The sequence below is a fragment of the Apiospora aurea genome (assembly GCF_038362705.1).
Source record: "Apiospora aurea strain CBS 24483 chromosome Unknown utg000001l_segment0_segment0, whole genome shotgun sequence".
In the NCBI taxonomy this organism is placed as follows: domain Eukaryota; kingdom Fungi; phylum Ascomycota; class Sordariomycetes; order Amphisphaeriales; family Apiosporaceae; genus Apiospora; species Apiospora aurea.
Window position 1 is genome coordinate 7226362 of NW_027117388.1, and position 22664 is coordinate 7249025.

General features: G+C 49.8%; 7 protein-coding genes across 7 annotated transcripts; 3 read left to right on the forward strand and 4 right to left on the reverse strand.

The window, feature by feature from the left end:
* Positions 1-4962: 4962 nt before the first annotated feature.
* On the reverse strand, positions 4963-5474 carry PG986_002197 (uncharacterized protein; the record flags this gene model as incomplete). The annotated part of the gene is made up of 2 exons (XM_066838419.1): positions 4963-5241; positions 5310-5474. The coding sequence occupies 2 exons, from the start codon at positions 5472-5474 to the stop codon at positions 4963-4965; spliced, it is 444 nt and encodes a 147-aa protein (XP_066707312.1).
* A 502-nt stretch (positions 5475-5976) lies between these two features.
* Positions 5977-6255, forward strand: PG986_002198 (uncharacterized protein; the record flags this gene model as incomplete). The annotated part of the gene is made up of 2 exons (XM_066838420.1): positions 5977-6026; positions 6105-6255. The coding sequence occupies 2 exons, from the start codon at positions 5977-5979 to the stop codon at positions 6253-6255; spliced, it is 201 nt and encodes a 66-aa protein (XP_066707313.1).
* Positions 6256-9993: 3738 nt separating this feature from the next.
* PG986_002199 (uncharacterized protein) lies at positions 9994-11505 on the forward strand (the record flags this gene model as incomplete). Its single annotated transcript, XM_066838421.1, is given in 5 exon segments — positions 9994-10120; positions 10201-10250; positions 10322-10440; positions 10510-10914; positions 10926-11505. The coding sequence occupies 5 exon segments, from the start codon at positions 9994-9996 to the stop codon at positions 11503-11505; spliced, it is 1281 nt and encodes a 426-aa protein (XP_066707314.1).
* An 839-nt stretch (positions 11506-12344) lies between these two features.
* PG986_002200 (uncharacterized protein) lies at positions 12345-14474 on the reverse strand (the record flags this gene model as incomplete). Its single annotated transcript, XM_066838422.1, has 5 exons — positions 12345-12718; positions 12745-13227; positions 13278-13337; positions 13389-13715; positions 13775-14474. The coding sequence occupies 5 exons, from the start codon at positions 14472-14474 to the stop codon at positions 12345-12347; spliced, it is 1944 nt and encodes a 647-aa protein (XP_066707315.1).
* A 556-nt stretch (positions 14475-15030) lies between these two features.
* PG986_002201 (uncharacterized protein) lies at positions 15031-17013 on the forward strand (the record flags this gene model as incomplete). The annotated part of the gene is made up of 4 exons (XM_066838423.1): positions 15031-15161; positions 15215-15744; positions 15827-16138; positions 16193-17013. 4 exons carry the CDS (start codon positions 15031-15033, stop codon positions 17011-17013), a joined length of 1794 nt encoding a protein of 597 aa, XP_066707316.1.
* Positions 17014-18005: 992 nt separating this feature from the next.
* Positions 18006-19170, reverse strand: PG986_002202 (GPI anchored dioxygenase; the record flags this gene model as incomplete). The annotated part of the gene is made up of 2 exons (XM_066838424.1): positions 18006-18853; positions 18915-19170. 2 exons carry the CDS (start codon positions 19168-19170, stop codon positions 18006-18008), a joined length of 1104 nt encoding a protein of 367 aa, XP_066707317.1.
* A 1420-nt stretch (positions 19171-20590) lies between these two features.
* On the reverse strand, positions 20591-22397 carry PG986_002203 (uncharacterized protein; the record flags this gene model as incomplete). Its single annotated transcript, XM_066838425.1, has 5 exons — positions 20591-21242; positions 21320-21497; positions 21608-21796; positions 22044-22100; positions 22211-22397. The coding sequence occupies 5 exons, from the start codon at positions 22395-22397 to the stop codon at positions 20591-20593; spliced, it is 1263 nt and encodes a 420-aa protein (XP_066707318.1).
* Between the last annotated feature and the right edge of the window lie 267 nt (positions 22398-22664).

The following is a 22664-nucleotide window of genomic DNA, read 5'->3' on the forward strand; positions in this document are numbered from 1 at the left end:
TTCAGAGCTTGGCATCTGCTCTTGGGCCAATCCAATCGTTCAAACTCCCAAGCCAAGAACCCGTTTTCGACCGTCGCATTTAGTTGCGATTGGTTCGTTGAGATCACGACAGAGAACTTAAATACTAAAAGGCATAGTTTCCCGACTCGATCCTAGTACGGGTAAGATGCAACCCCTATCGGCTGCCCCCCCCTCAAATGACCCCTCCAGATTTCAGATGATTCTAGAGCCCCTGAGCAACAACAACAGTATATAAAGGGGTCAAATCTCACTCGTCTGTTAATTGAAGTAGATCAATCTCTTTCTCTTTTTTTCCTCTTTTCACCACTACTAACATGACTAAAGAAGCTCGCATTGCCCAAGCGGTCCAGGCCGTGCTGGCCGGCGGAAGTATTAATCGTGCGGCTAAAGACTATAACATTAACAGGGGCACCCTTTGCAACCGACTTAGGGGTTAATATTTAAAAAAAGAGCAGGATGAGACTCGGCAGTTGTTTACCCCTACGGAAGAGACCTTTTTGGCTAAATAGGCCCTTTTTTAAGTTAGTTTAGGCTACGCACTTACGCATCGACTCTTTTATATATATACTTAACGCATCCTCTTTATAAAAAAGGTCGATCACTTTATCGGTAAACAATAAGTATACCGTTTTTTAAAACGTTATCCGGCCTTTAAGACTATACGTACTAAAGCGATAAATTTCCGGCGCTTCGTATACACATTAAACGGGGCCGTGCGAAGGTTTTTTAATCGGCTTAACATTATTATTATCGTAAATATACCCCCTCGATTTAAATTTAACGCCGATAAAGTAAGAACTGCGATAACGATAAGAAAGGGTATTATAATAATCGGCCTTACCGTTTATTAAAGTTTAATACGGAACGACTCGGCTAATTACGAGTAAGTAATTATTTTAAAGTATATTAATACTGTTAATAATATTTTACCGCTTTTAATTATATTTAGAAGCTAATCGGTTTAATAATAATAGTTTTTTTAAAAGGAGGATAAAATTAATTGCGAGTATAAAGATTAAGCTTTTAAAGCGTTATTAAAAGGATAGACTTTTAATTTTATAGCTTTAAAATAATTGAGAAAAATCTTTATTTTTTTAATTAAGCCTAATAATTTTAATTAATGAAGGCTCCTAATTTTAAATAAATATAAAAGTTATATCGATAATAATTTTATATTGGCGGCGTTAAAGGTTAAGGTATAACTCTTTTACTTATTATTATATAGTTTTTATATACTTTAACCTTTAAATGTTAGCTATTTTAAAATTTTAAAAAGGAGGTTTTAAAGGGAGCTCGACTTAGTATATACTGTTATTAATAATAGCTACGTTAAAAAAGGGGACTTTTTTTAAGCTTAAGCTAAAACACGTAAAATAGCTTTTATTTTTAAAATTATTACTAGTAGATAGGTAGTAATTAGTATTTACTTTTTTTAATATCGATAAGCCGATAAATAATAGGCTTTATCGTATTAATATAGTGCGAGCTATTAATAAGGTTATCGCCGCCGAGAATGCGCGCTAGTTAATTAAACCGAAGGCTAGAAGGATCGAGACGCTTAAAAATAGCCGGTAGGTTAAAAATTTAAAGGCTGCGATGCTTAATATTAATATTACCACCGGTAATTTAACTAAGAGATTACTATAAAAAAAACTCGGCAAGAGTATTAATGATTTAACGGCCCGGATCGGCCGGTTAAAGCAGGAAAAAGCCGGTCTAAAAGTAGATCTAGAGAAAACAAAATCTTAAAAAAGAGGAAGGTCGACGAGGACCTTAATAAAGGCTTTATATATATAGTAAATATTAAAGAGGTTTAAAAGGACGTTAAAGAAGGAAAGCTAAGGAAAAGGCCGAAAAGGTCGAAAAAGCGCGCCGATAAGGTGGTGAAAAATAATGTAAATTAAGCTAGTGGTGAGGGTGATTTTATTATAGTACGCACTAGCCGAAATAGGCCTTAAAATACAGTATGCGTTGTTTAATTAACCTATTTATTACTAATATTATTAATTTTTACATCTATTTTAAGTATATTATTTAAGGGGGGGCAGCCGATAAAGGTTATATTTTACCCTCTTCAAAAGAAGACGATAAATTAAGGACGTGTTTATTTTAATTAGCTAGTTTTTAGCTTATCGGCTAATATACGCACCTTTTTAATTAATTAATTCGAATTTTATTCGAAATAAAAGTAATGTTTTAAGAGGTTAAATATATAATTAAGCGTACGTTAAAAGCCGGGCGTAAATAATACTATATTTATTAATTTTAACGTACGCCGGTTTAAAGACTAAGCGCGAATAATATTATATTTATTTTTATAATACCCTTTTTAAGTTATAACACTTTTTATAACGTAGTTTACCACTACGCGACGCATATCACTTAGCGACGCACCTTAATTTAATTCTAATATAATTAAACTTTAACGCGTAATACCTCCATAACTATAATACCTAATTAATCCCAAAAAAATCGGATAGTTTTAATAATTTAAGCGATACAAAACGGACCGAATTAAATAAGCTAAAGAGTAATAATAAAAGCTTATAATATACTCGAATTAATTTTACACCATCGAATTTACGGCTAAACTTTAAAACGAGAAATCCGACCGAAACGACGTAAAATAAATTTAATTAAAAAAAAGGTACTTCGTAAACATATAATTAATTTAAATATCCGAGAAATACCTCCCGATTTCGTTAGTATAAAAAATATAGCTAATTTCCTTACCGCGTTACGCAGCGGCAACCGCGTCGGTAAACATTAAATTAAGCGCTTTATCGACCGTAACTTAAACTTAAAAACTAAAATAAATCGTTGGTACGATTACTAAAAAACTCTTTACGAAAATTCTAAAGTTATTTTTACTTAATTTATATTAATCGCGAATATAAAAACGAAATATAGAATCGTTAATAAAAATATTTAAAATTTTAACGAAACCGGCTTTATAATAAATATAATCGGGTTAATACTCGTTATAATACACGCCGAGTAGCGTAAAAAAGCGAAATCGGTCCAGCCTAATAATCGAGAATAGGCAATAGCGATTAAATATATTAATTCGTAGGGCTAATATATTCCGCCGTTCTTAATCGTTTAAAGCTAATATTACCTCGCGAACTAATCTCGCGAAACCGATTTATTAAGCGATTAAGTAATTAAGCCGACTTTTAATAGTTAAACTAATAACGAAATAGGTTTAAACTAAATTAAATACTTCGATAAATATACTAGATCGTAAACGAAAAATCGCTACCGCTTTTTAATTCTCGACGGCTACGAGAGTTATATTTCGGCCGAATTCGAAGTATATTATTAAAATAACGATATTATTACTATTAATATACCTCTTTATTTATTATATTTATTTTAACTTTTTAATATAGCACTTTATTCGCTTTTAAAATATACTTATTCGAAAAAAGTCGAGCTATTTATTAAAGCTTTTATAAACTATATTATTAAGCTCGAGTTCTTTATCGCTTTTAAAGCCGCGTATTTTACTGTTTTTACAGAAGCTAATATTAAATCTAAATTCAACGTATTTAATTTAATACCTTATAACCCTAACGAGGTAATTAATAAACTAAATATACGTCTTTAAACGTTTACACTTAACCTATCCCGTCTAGGGACGGCTAGTACCTACGACCTTTAAACGCTGTCTAACCCTTAATAAATAACTAAGCACTCTACTTATATTAAAAAGAGGGTGTTTACTTATTAAAGAAGCTCTTCAACGTCGATTTTAAATGCGGTAAACCAGATAACGAAGAATATAACCAAAATAGCCTATATAATAACCCTTATACGCGATAAAATATATATATTAAAAAAGGTTAATTTAACACTTTTTAAACGCCGGAGAGCTAAAAAATCGCGAGTCTAGCTTAAAAAAACCTTTACTATTAAAAAATCTTAGCAGCTACAGGATAAAAAAATAAAAAAGAAGCGTTTAGCGCCCGATAAAAATAAAAATAGGGGTTCGTCGAAGCGAAGAACAACTAGTAAAAGGCGTTATAGTATCTACGGCGAAACAGGTCATAATACGCGAACATATAAAAAAAATATAGAATTAAGCGAGGAATTAAATAACGAATAGTTTTAATTAATTTTAAGCGTTGTGATTAAATTAATTTATATAAAAGGGTCGAAAAGTAAAAAAAGTGCGTCGCTAAGTAATATGCGTCGCGTAATGGTAAACCACGTTAATACTTTTTATAATACTTTTTATAATACTTTTTATAATACTTTTTATAGCGCCCTTTACGCTTTATAATACCTTATAAAACTTTTAAAAAGTTAAATTAATTAAAAAATCGTAATTAATACTATTAATCGAGAAAAGCTAAATAAATTAATATAATTAATTAATTTCGAAATAAAATAAAAAAAGTCGAAACGATAATTAACCGGTTTTTTTAATTAAAAAGTCGAAATAAACACACTGCTAAATTTTCGGTTAATATATAAAAAAAGGGCCGTCACCGGACGTATACTTTTAGCCCCTTTAAGGGGACGTGCGCGGCCTAAAAGCTCAGCTGGCTGACCAGAGTAAACACGTCTTAAGACTATCATATCGGACCGCCGCAAGTTTCCCCGAGTTGCCGCAGACAGTGCTGCGCCCCTGGAGCAAAGCCACGGCATGCGTATTCAGCCATGTGGCATGAACAGCCAGTCGCCAGCTTCCGAGGTCTGCGCATTGGGGTGGACTAAAACAGGACGGCCTTTGGCGGCGACTCCTACGCCGTGAGGGCTGAGTAGAGTCGTGTTGTCACTTGCCACCCTCTTATCGAGCACGGCAATATTCGCTTGGCAGGAAAGCACGACACAAGTCCTAGGCGCCCAAACAAGAAGAAACCCCGAAGAAGATAGGAGGGGCCTCTAGGATGGTACTGTTTGCTGGTGTTATGGGGTTCAATCAGATTGATCATGCTACTCTTTCTTCTCCGCGTCATCCGGAAAATACATGTCTACCGAGGTAACAACAATGACAGTGCTCGTGACGCAGCCCCCGCCCCCCTCCTCCGACGTACCAGCTCGATCTCCAGTTAGCGTGCGTGGCATGGCTCTGCGCTCGCCCCCTCCACGCCGGCGCAGTGCGGTCGAGCCTCCGGAGAAATTCGCCAACTCTATCTCAACGGCGATGGCGACGGTAACGCCCGGGAGGTTCGTAGTCGGATAACCAGCTGCTAACTCGAACCACGTCTGAAGCTAGGGAATGGCGTTGACCACTCCCGGGGGGGGATGCAACCATCCTCAATCGAGCCCAAGGTCCGTACCGAAATCATCCGTGCTTTTCGGGCCCATTCCCGGTCATGAACCCGTCTTCCTTGTTGGTAGCTAAAGGAGACGACCGGTTGTACCGGCCCATCAAAGATTCCCGCCTGGCGGGCGAGCACGTTGTGAGGGCCATCTATGGTTTGCTTCAGCTCCGTGAGCCACATCTTGTCGGCTGGACTGAGGTTGGATGTTCCGCCGTCATGCTCTTGCGTTCAAGTGCTATTTAAGGGACATCGAATGGATTGATGTCAGAATGATCTCGGAAGCATTCGAGATGAACAAGTTCATGGTGTTCATCATGTTGCAGTTCTCTTCGAAATACGTACAGCGCGAGAAGGTGAGATCCTTCGTGATCTGTGGGAGGTGAGTCAACCCAATAGCTCTGGATATCTCTGAACAACATCGGGTCTATAAATCAGTATGCGTGCAAGAAAAGGGCAATCATGACGAAGTCGGACTCGACGGATGAAACATATCACTAGCAGTCATATTGTGTCCGTACGTTAAAGCCATAACGATATAAATTTACACGACTATCAAGCCAGAAAATGTAGCTTCCCTTCCCATAAGACATCAAAGATACGAGCGAGTGCGATTTCGTTATCCAATAAAGCAAAACACTTCAACAATACCCCAAAGCCACCGAGTAAGAAATTAACACCGACAATGTACGGAGGCTGTAACGGAGCTGGTGGCGGCCGAAACCTGCCATCATGGTAAGTGGCTAAGAATTCATGGCCTGAGATCATCCATAATCGAGAGAATAGGAAGTACTAAGCAGTATGGAAATGCAGGCACACTGGCATGCAAGGATTCGGGACCAACCGGTTCCAACCCGCCCAGAATATCGCAGGCACGTACAACACCCTCCCGGCCATGGGCATGTACAACCCTCCGGGCTACGGATTCAGCCCGGGCGAGTATAACTCGCCAGCGTACATGTAGCCCCCCTTCACGTACATGGGAGGCCCCAGCCAGGATGTGCCTAGATACTGGGGGCCCTAGAGGCGTGGCGCGGCGTTGAATCCAAGGCGTAGGTATGGAATAGTATAGAAGCCAGTTACCTCTGGAGAGGGCGAGACAGGAAAATTACATAATGAAGTAATGAACCGAGATAAAGTGCCGAGAGTGTAATAACCGAGCTTGAGACCCTTTGGTAGATGCGTTACCCCTGGAAATCGAGCTCCAGGAACCAGAGCTACAAAAGCGTGCCACTACGTTGCATTAATCGGCAGCCAATGATAATGCCCATAACAAATTGGTCTCTACCAAGGGAACTTGCGACTGGGGTATCCCTAAACTCTAGTCGAAAAGAGTAATAGAGACATCATCAAGCAAAAGTCTAAGACGAGGTCGAGGCCCTCGAATCCAAGTTGTCCAGATCTTGTCACTTGGGACAACGACCTGAGCCCAGTCAGCGAATGGGAGCTACAGAACCCAGTCTTATACTCACAACGGGGCAGTGATGCCAAGCATGGAAAGCGTATGTTTTCTCGGCTTTCGAGATGCTTCTCGGGCAATTCTGGCGGGCAAAGCGATCCAAGCATAGTCAATACCTAGCCACTGCTTTAGGTCAACTCGACTTTCCGCGCTTAGGCACGACCACCAACACTAGGAACCGTTCATGCTTCTGGCCAACAAACCAGACAGTATCTGGTTTCAGTCAAACCTCAAGAAACAGTTCTGGACGCTAGTTTAGGTTAGACTATCGCCAGATTTCATAACCTCACAACAAGTCGATGGTCATCTGCTACCTTAAGGAGAGGCATGACCATCGTAATATCTCGAACGTTCTCCTGCGTGAGATCGCGATGAAAGGCGACGGGATCCCCACACAAATCTCTCCAGGCTTCGTCATGAACCTCTCAGCGCCTCCCGCTGAGGATGATCAGTCAACACCACGCAGCCGCCGCGTGGTATCACGCCGCCTCTTATACGAGCGTGTCAGGCCCAATTCGAAACCCACAAATGCACCTATATGTCGAGCATATGTTATTGGCTTGGCACGTAGATCCCAAATCCCAGCGGTCGTGTCATGTCGTGATCTTCGCCATCCCCCTGATGATCTCCCGTTCCCTCGAAACAGCCCATCGAACAGAGCGAGCAAACGAAGCAAAGGTCCATGGTTCGTTTCAGCATAGTATGGATCTGTCGAAAGCCAGCGCCAGCTAGGCTAGGGCAGCAGCCCTCGTAGCCAACGGTTTCTGGCTCAGTCCGGCCAGACTTCGTTGGGTGTTTGCTCATGGACAGCGAGGTGGTTGAACGGGCCACGAAGTATCGCCGCGTACCTACGTTTCAATCGATACAGCTGAATGGGATCTTCCAATCGGAAAACTTTCACACTCGTCAAGCCTTTATTGCCTGAGGGTGGGGATCGTGCTCGACGCGGATACTGTCCGTGTCGTTCCCAAAGGCTCGCTGACACGCACTCGGCTCCTCCCACAGCGCTTACCGCGCCGAGCGACTCCCGTTAGTTCCATTCGGTAAGTTGTCTTTGGCCTTTGCCGGCCGAAAATTTGACAATATGCAGAAAGACGGATTCCAGGCGTCTCCATCGTATGGAATCTTCGACTTCGCCAAGACCAATATTATGTGCTGTTAAGCACCAGAGAGCCATTGCGGGGGGAGAGTCCACGCAGCCACGAGGGGCCACGGAGACGCGACGGGGCGCGCTGGATCTACGTCCTGCATACCCGGAGCGCGAAGGAGGTCTACTAATAGGAAGCCAAGAGACGGCGCCGCGGACGAGTCGTAGGGCTTGACAGTCTGGAGTCGGCACCCCGCAACAGGGGGGCGCCCGGAGCCTCAGGGTCTGATGGGGAAGCCGACGTGGGCCGTGAAGAAGGCCCACAGAGAGGGATCCTCCGAAGGTCCGATAATATTAGTATTAGTACCCAGGTCTGAAGCAGAGGATACAGAGGTGTCATCAAAATGCTGTACAGTATGCTATTCGCGTACGTGGCTCATTGCACTGTATGAATTCACGGACATAGGCTGATAGGCTACACGATGGTCAGGATAAGCAGCGGCAGATTATTTACCCGATACCGTGTTGGCTGGCATTGATTCTTCATGCCTCGAGTCGTGCATGAAATGTCCAATTTCGGCCGTCGCGGGGATGGAACGTCATGACGGCAAGTAAAGTTTGTGGGCGGCCTGTGGTGTGCAGAGATGGATCCTACAGCAAGAAGACGCCAGGCTATCATTGAGCTGCACGAGCTGGCGACGTGATAATGGATGCACGAAATGGCCGAATGATTATGTAGCTTCTCTCCCTATGGTCGTGGTGAAGCACGACATTTCCCCTTGGGGAGGCATCGCAGGTGGTGTCAAAGCAACACCGAGACCTTCCGTAACAGGGAATTTCGAGCGCATCTGCGTGGATCGGGATGCTCTTACAAGCCCAATCACCTCTGCAACATGCGAGTCGGCGCAAGTAGGCTGCAATGCAAGAGCATTCGTCAATAGCATTCGTCAATAACCTGCAGTGCAGTCCGTGATAAGAAGAGCGGTAGGATGGTGCAGAAATTCCATCTTGAGCCAGCCTATCGCCGAAGGTGGTGTATGATCGACCGGTAAAGGATTTGGACCTGGGCGGCCGTGCGTGATTGGCAGGCTGGTACTCGGTAGGAGGACGGGTGTAGCGAATGACAGCCGCAGCCCGAAGAGCCGCTTTGCAGACCACACATGCAGATGCAATGGAGATTTCGAGCAACTTGGGGCGGTGGTTCCCAGAGGTGGTTCATTCAATTGACGACCCATTGAGGCATTGTCCACTTCCACGACTGTTGTTGCGGTGATCGATCTGTTGATGGCACATCGTCATAGGCTCATGGCAGAAAAGGGACCTGGCACCTCGCACGCACCTGGGGACAGAGGGGCGAGGGGCTTTTGGAGGGGATCCGTTAGCGGCGTCCACGGGCCACTCACTGCACGAGAGAGGGCCACTGGCCGGAGAGCACACGAGCAAAGCATGCAGAGGGAGACTCAGAGAGGGGGAAAAGCAGAAACCGGGCAGCCAATTTGCTAGCTTGAATGCCTTTGCTGGGTCGATTCCTGATCGGGGGCAGTTTCGCAGAACCAGGGCGAACACAGCGGAAAAGGTGACTCCCTCTCGCCTGCCTGGCTTGTGACCAAGACACTTCCTTGAGAAGCTAGAGAGACCATTTTGCGACGAATAGCGGTGGCGCTGCCAACAAACACACCGCCTGGTGGGCGGGCCGTCAGTGGGTCCTGACCGCGATCGCGACCACTGACAACCAGGACAGTGATTCCGATGCATGAGCAGTGGAGAGTGGATGTTCGGGCACCACTACAGCTTCAACGACGATTTGACACATGGTCGTTTCGCGTGCCCTTTAGCCATTCCGAGGTGAGGCTTTCCCAGTAGCTACAGTGCAGTGCAGTGCAGTACAGTACAGGACAGGCCGGCCGTAGCGTAGCAGCAGTGCATTGCATTGAAGTCGTACCCCTCCCCGAGACAGCAGGATCATCACATCAGCCCATCATACCAGCCATACCTAGCGAAAGAATCCCAGCTGTTAGATCGGAAGAGGGCCAACTTTGTTCCCACCCCCTAAGTCCAGTCCAGTCCTGCGCCTGCATTTACCTAGTGTTTACTCCTTAGTAGTCTGTCTCTTTCTTCCTGCCGTCTGCTCTGAGTTTGATCTGTCTCGCAAAGAGATGGGGAAAAGTGAAGCTTCAATACATACTGGGCCGAAGAGTGACTCCGGATACGGGGACGATGCCGTCTCTGTGCACACGCCGTCTGTACACACGCCGCAAGATGATCTTGCGAACCATCCTTTAGGTGGGTAAAAATCTCTTATCGGACGAGAGAAAGGCCGCATCAAGAAGAGGAAATCGCTGACATTTTGCGCAAAACTCCAGCCAAGAAGGGGTACGAGATTGGCCCGGCGTCGGGTCTGCAGATAGGAGACGTAAGTTTGCCCCCGGTTAAACCACCATCATGCGCGCGCTCGGCCAGAGGCACTGACAGATGCCGTTGCAGGTGTTTGAATTTCTGTGGGCGGATACGCACGAGTTCGAATGGGAGTGGAAGTGCCTTGGGTACAACCGCTTCATTGTTCTGCGCCATAGCGACACCTTTCCCCACCACTGCGTCTGCATGTAAGTCAAAAAGCGATCCGACCGGTTATCTGCGCAATTGTCGTGAGCTGACCAATGCGCGCTCATCAGTCCGATTTCCAATGGCGGCAAGATCGAGTTCGCCAAGCCCGGCATCGACAGCCACCAGCAGGGCTATGTCTACGCCGAGGGCGAGCTGCCCAACGAGGGCGACCGCCACCGACTGCCGTACTCGCCGATTTCCATCGAGTTGAAGCCGGGCAAGCTGCGAGTGAAGGAGGACTCGCGGGCCAACTACGCCGACATCCTCGAGATCGACCACGACTCCCAGGTCATGGTGGTGGGCGACGTCGCACGCTACTTCGACCGCGTCCGCCGCAACGTCAACAAGGCGACCATGCGCAAGGTGCTCGTCAAGGCCCTCGAGGCGTACCGCTCCAAGAAGAATGGGGAAACCGAAGCAGTGGAGGCCCTTTCGGGCGATCAGCAAGCCCCGCCTCCTCCGACCCCTCCCCCGTTGATGACAGCTATTACGGAAACCACGGTCCCGAATTCTCCAAGACGAACTACAAGCCTTCGGAATCGCAACTGAGCCTGAACCTGCGTGGCGGCGCGAGAATACACAGGTCGCGCAGCCCGACAGCCTCGATCCGGTCGAGAGCATCCAGGGCGGGACCCGATCGCAGGTCATCGTACGACCAAGAGCGGCGCCACAAGAAGCAGCGAGAGCAGCAACGAACAAGGGAGCGAGGACGCGACAGTGACAGGTCGAGGTCGAGGAGCGATGGGCGAGAAGACGAACCAGGCACGTCGTACCGAATGAGCAATGGGGAACCGGAAACGTACAGATTGAGTTACGCGGAGCAGGAAAGAAGGAAGGAGTTCTCCAAACCGCCCCTGCCGCGCTCCAGCAGCAGTCGCGGGAAACAGTCGTCGCACAGCCAAAACCAGAGCCAAAGCCGGGCGTACAAGACGGCTGCGGACGCGAATGCCGTCCCGTCCTCCATCGCCGTCTTGCGCCAGGGCGCCCCCAAGAACTCGAATTACGACATACGATCGATGCATGACGTTGCCTTGGCCGGCTATCAGCACGAGGAACACGAATGATGATGATTACTCTTTTCTTTCTCCCTTTTTTTTCTAATCATTTTTCTCTCCTCTCTTTTTTATTTTTACCTACCTGCGTTCCAGAAGAGCATTCGACCAAATCCCCACTGCGGATTCCAGAGTGTGCAAAAAAAGAAACATTTAAAGAAAGAAAGAAAGCTCTATACCTGTTATTTTTTACGGTACCCTTTTACCCACTTAACACACGAACGAACGAAGAACATGACGACCAAAGAAATGGCACGGCGTTTGGCGGTTGCGGCACTGGAACGAGTTCGGCAGAGTGCTTAGAATGCTCTTCCCTCTTTTTTTTCTCTCGTCGTTCCAAATAGCGGAATCGACTGAATCAATAGAATTGCGGTGACACCCAAACAAAACTGAAGAAGCGCCCTTTGCGACCGTGACGACGTGACACAGAGCTGGAAGGTACGAGTATGGTTGCTTCTTGGTGCCAACGAAAAAAGAAAGGAAGGAGTCATGGAGGAGAGTGTTGGGCAGCTTCCCCAGGCTAACTTTCAAGGTTTTCAGGCAACTGCAGGCACCCCCTCACTGAAATGCAGCTCTGCTTGCCTTGCAGCACTTGCTATTGGGTCACTTAATCAAACAGCGTCCACTCAACCAAGTCTGTTCTTTCGAGTCCGTTAGATTATCCTATCCTGTGTTGATCTGATGTATTCAACTTGTTCTCCTCAATGAGCGACTTGTACTAACCACACTAATCTAGGCAAGGAGAGGTCATGCATCATTTAGTTCGAGACTGATCCTGTTTCCAGCACAGTCATCGCCCGTCTTGTGGGAAGCGATAGCCCCATTCTGAACGTCAAACTGCCCGTAGCGTTCTACTCTTCGTCGAACCGCTCCGCTTCGTCATCTGATGTCACCTTTCGACTTCGTCGTATCCTCCGCGATCTCACATCGTCAGAGTCTCCTTCTTCTGCGTCGCGGTTAGCGGGCTTATTTACTGCCGTCTTGCCCTTGAAAGAAGACCGCGATGGCTGGGACGAACTCTGGTGGCCTCGACGCCTTCCCGACGCTGGAGCATGGTCATCATCATAGGCGGGGCGGTTGTACCTCTTTCTCGGTGGCGTCTGCTGCTGCATGAAGAAGTCATCGCGCTGCTGGTTATTGAGGGCATTCCAGGCATCGTCCCCACGCACCGCGTTGATGTAGTGCTCAAAGTCGTCCGCATATCGGCGATCTTGAGGAAGTTGTGCTTCGTCAGATGGATTGTCATCAGACTCCTGTTCCCCGAAGCCAAGACCTCGTCGGGGCTCATTTCTTCACGACGAATCCGCTCCAGTCGGTCGAATTGGCCCATGGCGATGGCCGTCGAGAAAGCATTCCGGATTTGCCGCGCGTTCCACGTGCTCTCGTCTTTCTCGTGCTTCTCAAAGTGCTCCATGGCGAAGCCGAGCAGCTCATCCTCGTCAAAGGTGATCTTCACCTCGATGTTCCGGTTGTCCCGCTTAATACGTCGCAGAAGGTTTTGCCAGATACGCTCGGTCGCATCATAATCTATCGTATCGTATCGCAATGCCACGTGGATGCGCGATTTGAAGGCCTCGTCAATGAGTCCGAAAATGTTCGTCGTGAGGAACATGATGCCAGAGTAGTACTCTAGGCGGCGCAGAAAGACCGATACTAGCGCGTTGCGCCCAACGTCGTTCCATCCGCGGCGGGCGAGGAAAACATCTGCTTCGTCAAGTAAGAGCACACAACCCCCTTGAACACTTGAGTTAGCGTTACCTTTGGTGCTCAAGTGAAAGACTCACATTTTTCCGCTAGACGGGTGTGCTCCAACAGGTTAGCCTCGACGTTGTCCGAGCTCAGACCTGTTGATTGTCAGCGCATTGTTGATGTGGCATGTCTGTCCGGAAGAGTACCAATGTCTCCACATGTGATAGCATACAGAGGCTTCCCTGTGTATGCAGCAATCGCCTCCGTTGTCGAAGTCTTGCCAGTACCCGGAGGTCCATGAAGCAATATGACCAAACCTCGCCCTTTACCCTGAATGAGATCAATCTGGGCTGTCGGTACCCCTTCGCCTATTTGCGATTTGATACTCTTCTGTTCGGCCGGAGACATGTGGTTGTTGACAAGCGATTCCAAGAGACGCCTGTAGTTTTCGTTGATCACTAGATCTTTCCAGCCACGCGTGCGAGCCTCGTCGCCTTTGTCGATAGATTCGATTTGAGCGACATCAACCCATACTATGTTTGCAAGGTCAGTACGTCAAACTCAAAGGCGGTGCTTGGAAGACAATGCTTACTCCATTCGCGTGAACGAAATTCATAAACGGGCACAGACCGGGATAACAGAGACAAACAAGCTATTTTCCCCTCAACCTCATCGGGTGTTCTCGGATTGATCAGGTAGAAGCACTTTGCCATGAACTCATCCGACTTTGCTTCGTCGACATCATGATCGCCTCTGTGGTAATCGAGGGTCAAGTTGAGACTAGTCATAGTCTCCGTTACCTCTCTGGGGCCCGGCCGAACTCTTCGAAGCTTACCGAACACCCGCATCGGCGGGGGAAGCGTCTGGTGGTATGACTTCATGTCAATATACACATCGCTTTCTATTTCTTTTCCTCCCTCCGAAGCTCCCGTTATTGACTCGAACGTCAAGGCAGGTGCATATTCCGGGAACCGAGGAGGGCCGAATTGGGGTGCAGCCGGCGACTGCTGGCCGCTTGCAGCCACAGTAAGACCTTCATACTTCATATGGCCATGGTACTCGAGCACCTTCTTCCCACGGCGTTCCAGACCATCGCAAATATCCTCATGGTTTTCGCGGAATCGAACAGGGTAGAAATCCAGATCTGTGATGGCCTTCTCGCCAACATAGTGGCGAACCCGATGGATCAGACGAAAGGGCCCGAGGTGTGTTCCGTCCCACCGCATGCGGAAGCAGTCAATTACCACGTCCCCATGTGCCAACACCAGCATCCGGCGCGTCGTCGGCGTCATCGACTAATGGGCCTGGCGGACGATTTGCGGACTCGTACCGCCCCAGTCGCACCCGACCCCCGTTACCGCGTAGATCTGATGCAAATGATCGACTGCCGCTTTTCTGTTAATCATGAGATCCCCAGGGGCATACAGATGGCATCCAGGTTACAGGGGCAATTCAGGATTTACTGCTTCGGCATAGAGTCCTAGAAACACAGCCTGCTTCCAGGCCTCATTTCACGCGTTGATCTTTTGACACTGGACTTTCATTTCCGTTCTTCAAACGACATACGCAGCAACCATAAGTTGGTCGCTTGGTGGCCTATACCGAGAAAGGAGAGCGCCCCATTGTCTGCTTGGCTTCGGTAATTCCAATTCTAGCGCCCACATTCCTCGACGACCTATCTCCAATCTGGATTTGGACGCATGTCAAGCCTTCCTAATTGAGCTCTGGCAACACTACAAGAGAGAGCCTCATCGATTCGCCCGATACAACCTACAACTTCATAGCTGCATCTTTTAGCGAGGACCATGGCCTGGTGCTATTGCCTCACAAATAGGGATCATCGCCCCAATGGCAACTCTTGCCAATCCCAATGTCGTGCTGAGAGTCGGTCACGATGAGGTAGTGGAGTTTATGGAGACGCTGGAGGGCGATACCCATGAAACGCTGGTATTCAGAGGTCAGGAGCGGTGCACCGAGTTGTGAGTTAGGACATTAACACTTGGCCGATCAACAATATCCTGACAAAACCCAGAGACTATGATGGCATATACGCCGATTACAGAGAAGTCCAGAAGTCGTTCTTCCAGACAGCCAACAAATGCTTGGCGAAGCTCAAACTACCTCCGATGGAAGTCTCTGACTGCGATGGATGGGAAGGTATCCAGGCATCCATGGAAACCGCCTGCGCTGCGCTCGAGAAGGTGTCTTCTCACGATAAAGTCTTGAAAGGGGTTACTGGCAAGACCAAGAAGGCGTTCCGTTCCCTGTGCAGTAAGGCTGGTGCGGGCAAAATGTTCTCCCAGCTAATACCCAACGATACGTTCGGCTCGATCATCGGTGGTGGCCTCAACGTCATTTTGGCTTGCATGGAACAGGCGGGTATGCACCGCGCCAACGTGTACAAAGCCCTGGAGAAGTTGCCGCGTATCATCGAAGACAGTTTGGACTGGACAAGACTTGCAAGCCAGAATGCTACAGTACATAAGCGCATGGCTAAGCTGTATACCGAAGTTTGCCTGACACTAGATCATATCCTCCACTGGTTTGTACTCAACTCGGTGGGTAAGTATCGTCTTGAAACGTCCTTGATATCGAAGCCCTTGGCCTCGTAGCATCATGGCTGACAACGTCCCTTGTGATTTAGTCACCGGTGCTAAGCGCCTCCTTAACCCGTCTGCACTGAACACCGCTCTGCAAGATCGTGTGGCCGAAGTCACCTTGGCTGCGAAGGATCTGAAATCGAAGGCCACCCAGGTTATGTGGGGTCAAGTCAATGATATGCGTGACACGCAGGAGCTGGTGCATATGCAGACTGCCAGGACAAACTGCCAATTGGACGAACTGGTGGCGGATATCAAAAACGTCAAACGACTGGCAGCTCGATATGCATCCTACGACGCCATGTACAAGATGGTCCAGGGAAACCTCGAGTCGCTTCTACAGGATGACTTAAAGCGCAAGTGACCTTGAAACCCGCTCTTGGATCTCCTGACGCTAACACGAGAGACAGGCCTTTTGCTCGAGAACGCCCGGGAGCCGTTGTCGTCGAGCCCGTCGATCACCGCTAAGGACATCCTCGAGGAATTCCAGTACGACCCAGCACTGATACCACAAGACATCGAGGCATTGCTGCGCCTGTCTCTACCGTCAAACGTTTCCGTACCGCTTGGCAGGAACCGTGTCCATGCCATCCAGCGGAACCCTCGCCTGCGCGTCTGGCTGTCGGATGACGCGCCGTATCTTTACCTCCTGAACGGCGGTGCTCAGGCGGCAGCGGATGCTGCGACCTCGTTCGTCATGGCAAAGATTGCGAGTGCCCTACTGGAGCAGCAGAAACAACAACGGCGAAGAAGACCTTCCTCTGCGATGGAAGTAATCGTGCTTGTTTACTTCTGCGGCCAACACCGGAACTACTACCGGGACGCCGCCGCGAGCCCTAGCGAACTAGCGATGAGTCTGCTCCTGCAGCTGATCGACAGGTATTCCGGCTTTTTGAGCACCACTTTACAGAACTGCCTCGATCAGACGGATCCGGTGAGCATTCCCAGTATATGCGACTCTCTGCGTTGTCTTCTGGAAGAGCTGTCTTCTGACGCCGTGGTGTATCTTGTGGTTGATGGTATTGCACACTTCACAGCCCCACGAGAACGGATGGAAGGAATGCGAGAAGCCATGGAGCTCTTGGTGGAAGTGTTTCGTGGTGAGGTGTCTGCGACGTTGAAATTCATCTTCAGCAGTCCCACGAGATCTGCCTTTCTGGAAGATCTGTTTGAGGAGGATGAGATCTTGAACATCCCCAGGGACCCGCCGCCAGCGAACGGCCCCTTGTAAACCCGGCGGAAGGTAGGCAGCATGCTACAAATTGAACATAGGCGTTATGTATGCGATCTATTTACTGAAGAAGGCCTCCCTGCTCAATCTCCTGGCTATGGCAGTACTTAGCAGAACAAGACTGTCCCTGGATTTCGACGTGGGTTTGAGCTCCTCGCAATTTCCCGCGGCTCGGCTCAGCTCAAGCTTCAAAGTCGAAGTCAGCGTGCAAATTGCGACAAAGACCGCGTGAGCGACAGACCGTCGTGTGCATGACGACAGCATGCAATATCCCCTATGGCATATGTCGACTTTATGGCGTTCCTGTAAACACATATAGTTATTATCTCTGACGAAGAGAACTCTGCCACAGAGTCTCATAAGAGAAAGGGCTGATCATTCACAAGTGTCGCTGTTGGGAAAGAGAAAATGGGGTCGAAAAGATCAGCGTCGGGCCCGCCCAAGCTGCCGTCTGGGCAGTTGGCGCTAGCAAGCTAAACACGACTAGTATCTACGCTAATAGCGTGCTGGCCTATCACCAAGTCATCTGATGATCGGGTTTCGGTCTTGTGGTTTAGTGGTATAATTCTCGCTTAGGGTTCACCCTGATGCTTCATGCGAGAGGTCCCGGGTTCGATCCCCGGCAAGACCCCATCATATTTCTTCTTTTGCCTTTGCTGGCAACATTCTTTTTGGTTGTCGGATCCGCTTGCTTACCTGAGTTGAACTGGTGCACAATTGAAAACTTGGTGCAATTATCCGTTGTCGCTTTTTTGCCAGCGTTGCTGAACTCCATCCACATTTGATGCAGCACCGAGTCTAAGGTCTGCACGACTTGAGCGCTTACGACCCCCCATGCTTCACCCCGAGATCACTCGACATGAACAGGACGATGTACTTTATAATCAATGTATCTACTCAGAATGTGTATATGTAGGTTACACTTCCAAGCCCATATCCACCATTATCCGAGAACCGCCTCTACATCAAGCGACGCAAAACCCCATGCCTCCTCAACCGTGCGTTGGGGGCGGGGTGCCGACAATGAACATGTTGAACTTGGGGTTGTTGTAGCCGCCGCCCTCCTTCCAGACGGACGCGTAGGTGGCGTAGTAGTCCCAATTGGCCTTGGTGTTGATCCCGAGTTCGGCCCAGACGAAGAGGCCCTTGTCCAACCCCTCGCCGAGCGCGACGTAGTTGGCGAAAGGGTCGTACTTGGGACTGGCCGAGTACCCCGTGAACATGTCGCGCAGGTTGGTCGTCGTCGGGATCTTGTTGGTGTTGTAGGGTGCCGTGGCCTCGACCGCGTCCCGGAGCGCCTGGTCGAAGAAGAGCTGCGACAGGTGCGCGACGTGCCCGCCCGTATACGTCCCGTTGTCGAGCACGGTCGAGTTGACGTGCGCGATGATGTGCTGGTGCGTGCTCCTCCCCTCGTAGTGGCCGGGAAACAGCGTGTCGAAGTTGACGACGCCGTCGCCGTCGGTCGGCTGCACGCCGCGCAGGAACGTCGTGGCCAGCCCGCCCTGGGTCGCGGCGCTGACGCCGCTGTACTTGCCCGTGCCGTTGCAGGACCAGACGTCGATGAGCAGGTCCGCCGGCGCGCACGTGTTGACGTCGATGAACTGCAGCTCGAGGTGCATGGGCACGCCCTGCAGGTCCTCGGCCACGTCCTGCCGGATGTGCTCCTGGTAGACGAAGTAAGGGCCGTTGGCGTTGTCGGGCGCCAGCGTGCAGGACGTGTTGGCGCCGAAGATCTCTTCGACGGGCGTGTTCTTGTCGTAGCTGAGCTTGCCGGTGAAGTCGTGCGACTGGCCGGCCCATTTGCGGAACGAGGCGGCGTCGCGGCGGTGGAGGAAGGTGGCTGTATAGGTGTCAGTCTGAGAGACTCGGGATCAGTTCGACGAACGCCGAAGACATCTTACCGTCGCTGAGGTCGCGTTCTTGGCGAAGACGGTCGAAAGTGGCTGCTCGTCGCGCGATAGCCCTCTCCTTCCTTGCCTTGACTTCCGGCCTGTTCTGGCACGCCTCGAGAGCGCGGGAGTTCACGTCGGCGACGGCATGACCGTTGGCCAACTCTTCCATGTGCGCGCGCTTGTCGAACTTCTCGCCTGGGTGCGAGGCGACTATCGAGGACAGGGACAGGCCCATGGCCAGCGTGGCAAGTAACTTGAACGCCATAGTGAACACGGGGGTTGCAGAATCGTCCGGATAGATAGGTAATAAAGGCGAAGATGGCTCGACGGAAACAACAGGCAGAGGGGGCTGTTCTTATTCAAGTTTTTGTGACGCACCCTCGCCTTCGACCATGTCCGAACCTCCGAGGCGAAGGGACCCAAGACAGGACCAAGTTGCTCTCATCACTCCGTAGAGAACTCGTCACATTCCACATTCCATCTCGGGACTCTCGAGATACGGCCGCCAAGCCTTGGGGATCGGCAGACGCACACCCTGCCCCTCAGTGGGAGCGGCAGACAGGGAATCGGGGCCCTGTGCTTTTTGTTTATCTGGGCATGCAGGCGCCCACCCGAGGAATCTTGGCGCTGTGCATCTGTATGCATGTCTATAAACATGTGCGTCTTTATCCGGATGAGGCCATCGTCGTGCCAAGCATCAGGGTTGTCCACAACGAGACATCCCCCGGAGGCAGGAAGGGACTGCTGCGAAAGGATTGCCCACTGTGGCTAAAACCGAGCTCCACGAATGAGGAACCCCAACCAATATGTCGGTTCCCCGGATTTTAATATATATCTCGACGCTACGTCGATGCCCAGGACGCCGCAACCAATAAGGGGCAGACCGACAGCCACGTCATGTGTGAAGCGTGCACCAAATCTGGTCCACACGCAAACGCACAATCAATTGCATCAGAATCGAAATCAGAAGGGCGCACGGCATACGGCAAGATGCCCAGTCGGTGAGTTGCATGGAAGGGTGGGTAGATGTAAATCCCCGTATGCAAGGAAGGAGTCGCAAGTGGCAAAGAGCACGCAGCGAGATGGAAGAAAAAGAAAAGAGAAAAAGCATACCCTTGCGAGACCCCATGCGTGCTTTTCCATAATACAGCCGATTGCCGGTCATGCTCGGCTGTGATTGGTTCGTTGCGCCGTTTGATAGCATCCCTGATCCATAAGAGATCGGTGCCAAGGCACTATATATGCGCATCCCTCTCACCGTTGTCGTGCGTGCAACTGTGACGCCTTCGGCAGTCCATTCTAGGCAGTTCCTACAGGACATTCAAATCCTCAAGTCCAACACCAGGTGCCTGTTTGTGGCTGTGAGACAAGAAACCACTCCTGCCTCCTGAGTCGATCGGGGAGATTGACGCTATAGCACCCGTTGATAGACCATTTGGTCACATGGATGCCGCCCCCTGCGATTGCTTCGGGGAGAACGAGACCTTGCATGTCCCCCACCGACTGGCATGGGACAACGAGTTCCCTGGCAACCCTTGATAACGGCTGTTCGGATGTGCACATTCGCCACCTAGCTGGACAAGTATTGCCATGACGGTGCTTATTATTACTCTGTTTATCCAAGTGTATACTGATTCGCTTTTGTTTATTTTCAGTGGACTTCGGTTTCCCCTACGGACCGCCAACTATACTTGGTCCAGCGGTTTCGTAGAATCGTACGCAATGTCCACCTCCCGCGTGACGTTGATGCCGACCGAGTTCCTCCTGAACAGGTCGTTCCCTTTCCACTTGTCGTCGCCGGGATCCAACCCGTTGTCGTCGTGGTGCGTGCCGGTCGAGGTGATCTGGAAATTCTGGCTCGAGTGGTCGCGGCCGTGGTTCGCCACGCGCGACCAGAGCTTGTCCTGTTCCTCCGTAGTGTCCTTCCCTTTCCCCCTGCGTTGTTGCTCCTGCTCTCGGTGGTGGATCGACGAGTCATCCTCGGACTCGAGCTCGATGGCCCCGTCGGTCCGGCCCCGGCCCCGGCCCCGGCCCGGCTTGGGCTTGGAAGCGATGGAGCCGATCGTCTTGAGGCCGCCGCTGCTGTTGTTCGCCCCGGCGGAGCCCTCGTCCTGGTGCTCGCGGTAGCCCGCGCGCGACGCAGAGGTCCGGATCCCGAGGCGCGGGAAGACGACGAGGGTGAAGACCGGCTTCAGGGTCGGGCCCGAGGCGCAGACGACGCAGCTGGCGAGCTCGGCGTACATCCAGAGCAGCTCCTTGGACAGCTCCCAGTTGTAGTCGTCGCTGGCGAAGAGCTTGATGGTGAGGACGCTGTTGTACGTGGCGGCGAAGATGGTGCTGTTTGAGAGAGGGGGGCGATAGTCAGCACAGTACATTAAGCACACGTCAAGGGAGCTTCGTTAGGGGAGACCAACAAACCGCCTGTCGCGAAAAGGAGACACAGGGATATCTTGCGCCGCATGGGCATCTGCAGAGGCGCGATGACGGGGATCGGGAGCAGGAGGATGATGAAGTCGATGGCCACGTTCACCACAACGGCGGCGAGGTAAAACCTTCCCTTGTCGATGCATTTCGCTTCGCCTGTTGCCTGCTCTGTCGTACACCCAGTGCTTGTCAGTACCGGGAACGTGGGGTCAAGCGCACTGCGTCGGTGCGCCTAGAATAGGGTTTAGGGCGTTGAGGTAAGTGAAGTAAACACGTACTCGCCACATTCCACGCGTCGGAGACGGGCGTACAGCCGAATATATTGAGCAGGATGTACAGGGCTGAGTAGATGCTGAGGATGCCGATCATACACCCAACTGCAACATGGAATCTCCTGTCTGGGGATATCCTGAAGTAGAACAAGAGGATCGAGATCTTGGCTACTTCGGACGACAAGATGTAGGATGCTGCCAGTCCAAGCGTGAACTGTGTTCGACTGTGTGAGCTTCCGCACCGAGGGACCAATGTAGGTAAGCAGTTGCTCACCTTTAATAGCGTGGTGTATTCTCCCATCGTCGTTTGCCACATGTGACGACCTGCTCCGCCGTACCTGGCCACTGATGACCCTGAAGTCAGCACCGTGGCCGTATCGAACATCCAAGACGTAAAGGGTTGTGCCGAAGAGCATTGAGATCCTTACAGAGACAGACTTACTGCAGAGAGACAGCGCATAGAAGGCCCAGCACGCGATAGTCGACATGCAGACCAGGTCTACAGTGGAATTATGGGTTTCTCGTCAGCAAAATACCCTTCTTCGCCACTCCAGACGAAAATACAGCGACAATGAGTTCAGGAAAGGGGGGGGCGCCGAGTTCACGTACAGTCGTCGAGTACGAGCTTTTGTCGTATCAGTCGCGTCCGCGCGTACACTCGAAGCGCACAGGCGATCGTGGCGAGTGTCATGGTGAGTGCGCCAATGCCTTGCATCAATCCCTCGCGGCTCCAGGCGGCCCATCGATCCTCGCCGCCAGGTGGCTCGCCCATATAGATCACCGGCGTGTCGGCCATGGCGAATGCCAACCGCCCTTTTAGGTTAAATCGTTCACGCGTCCACCCTTCAACCCAAACCCGAGATGGGTAATAAGGAATTGCGCAGGCAAGACAGCAATAATGACAGTTGAGATATCGAGAAAGTGAAAGAAAAACGTGGAGAAGGAGTGGATTACGATAATAGGGGAGGAAAGGCAAATGTTTATTTCAAGCTACGGTACCTTTACCCTGCGATCCAAAGCGTACACAGATAAAATGACAGGACAGAAGAGGCGAGTCGGAAAA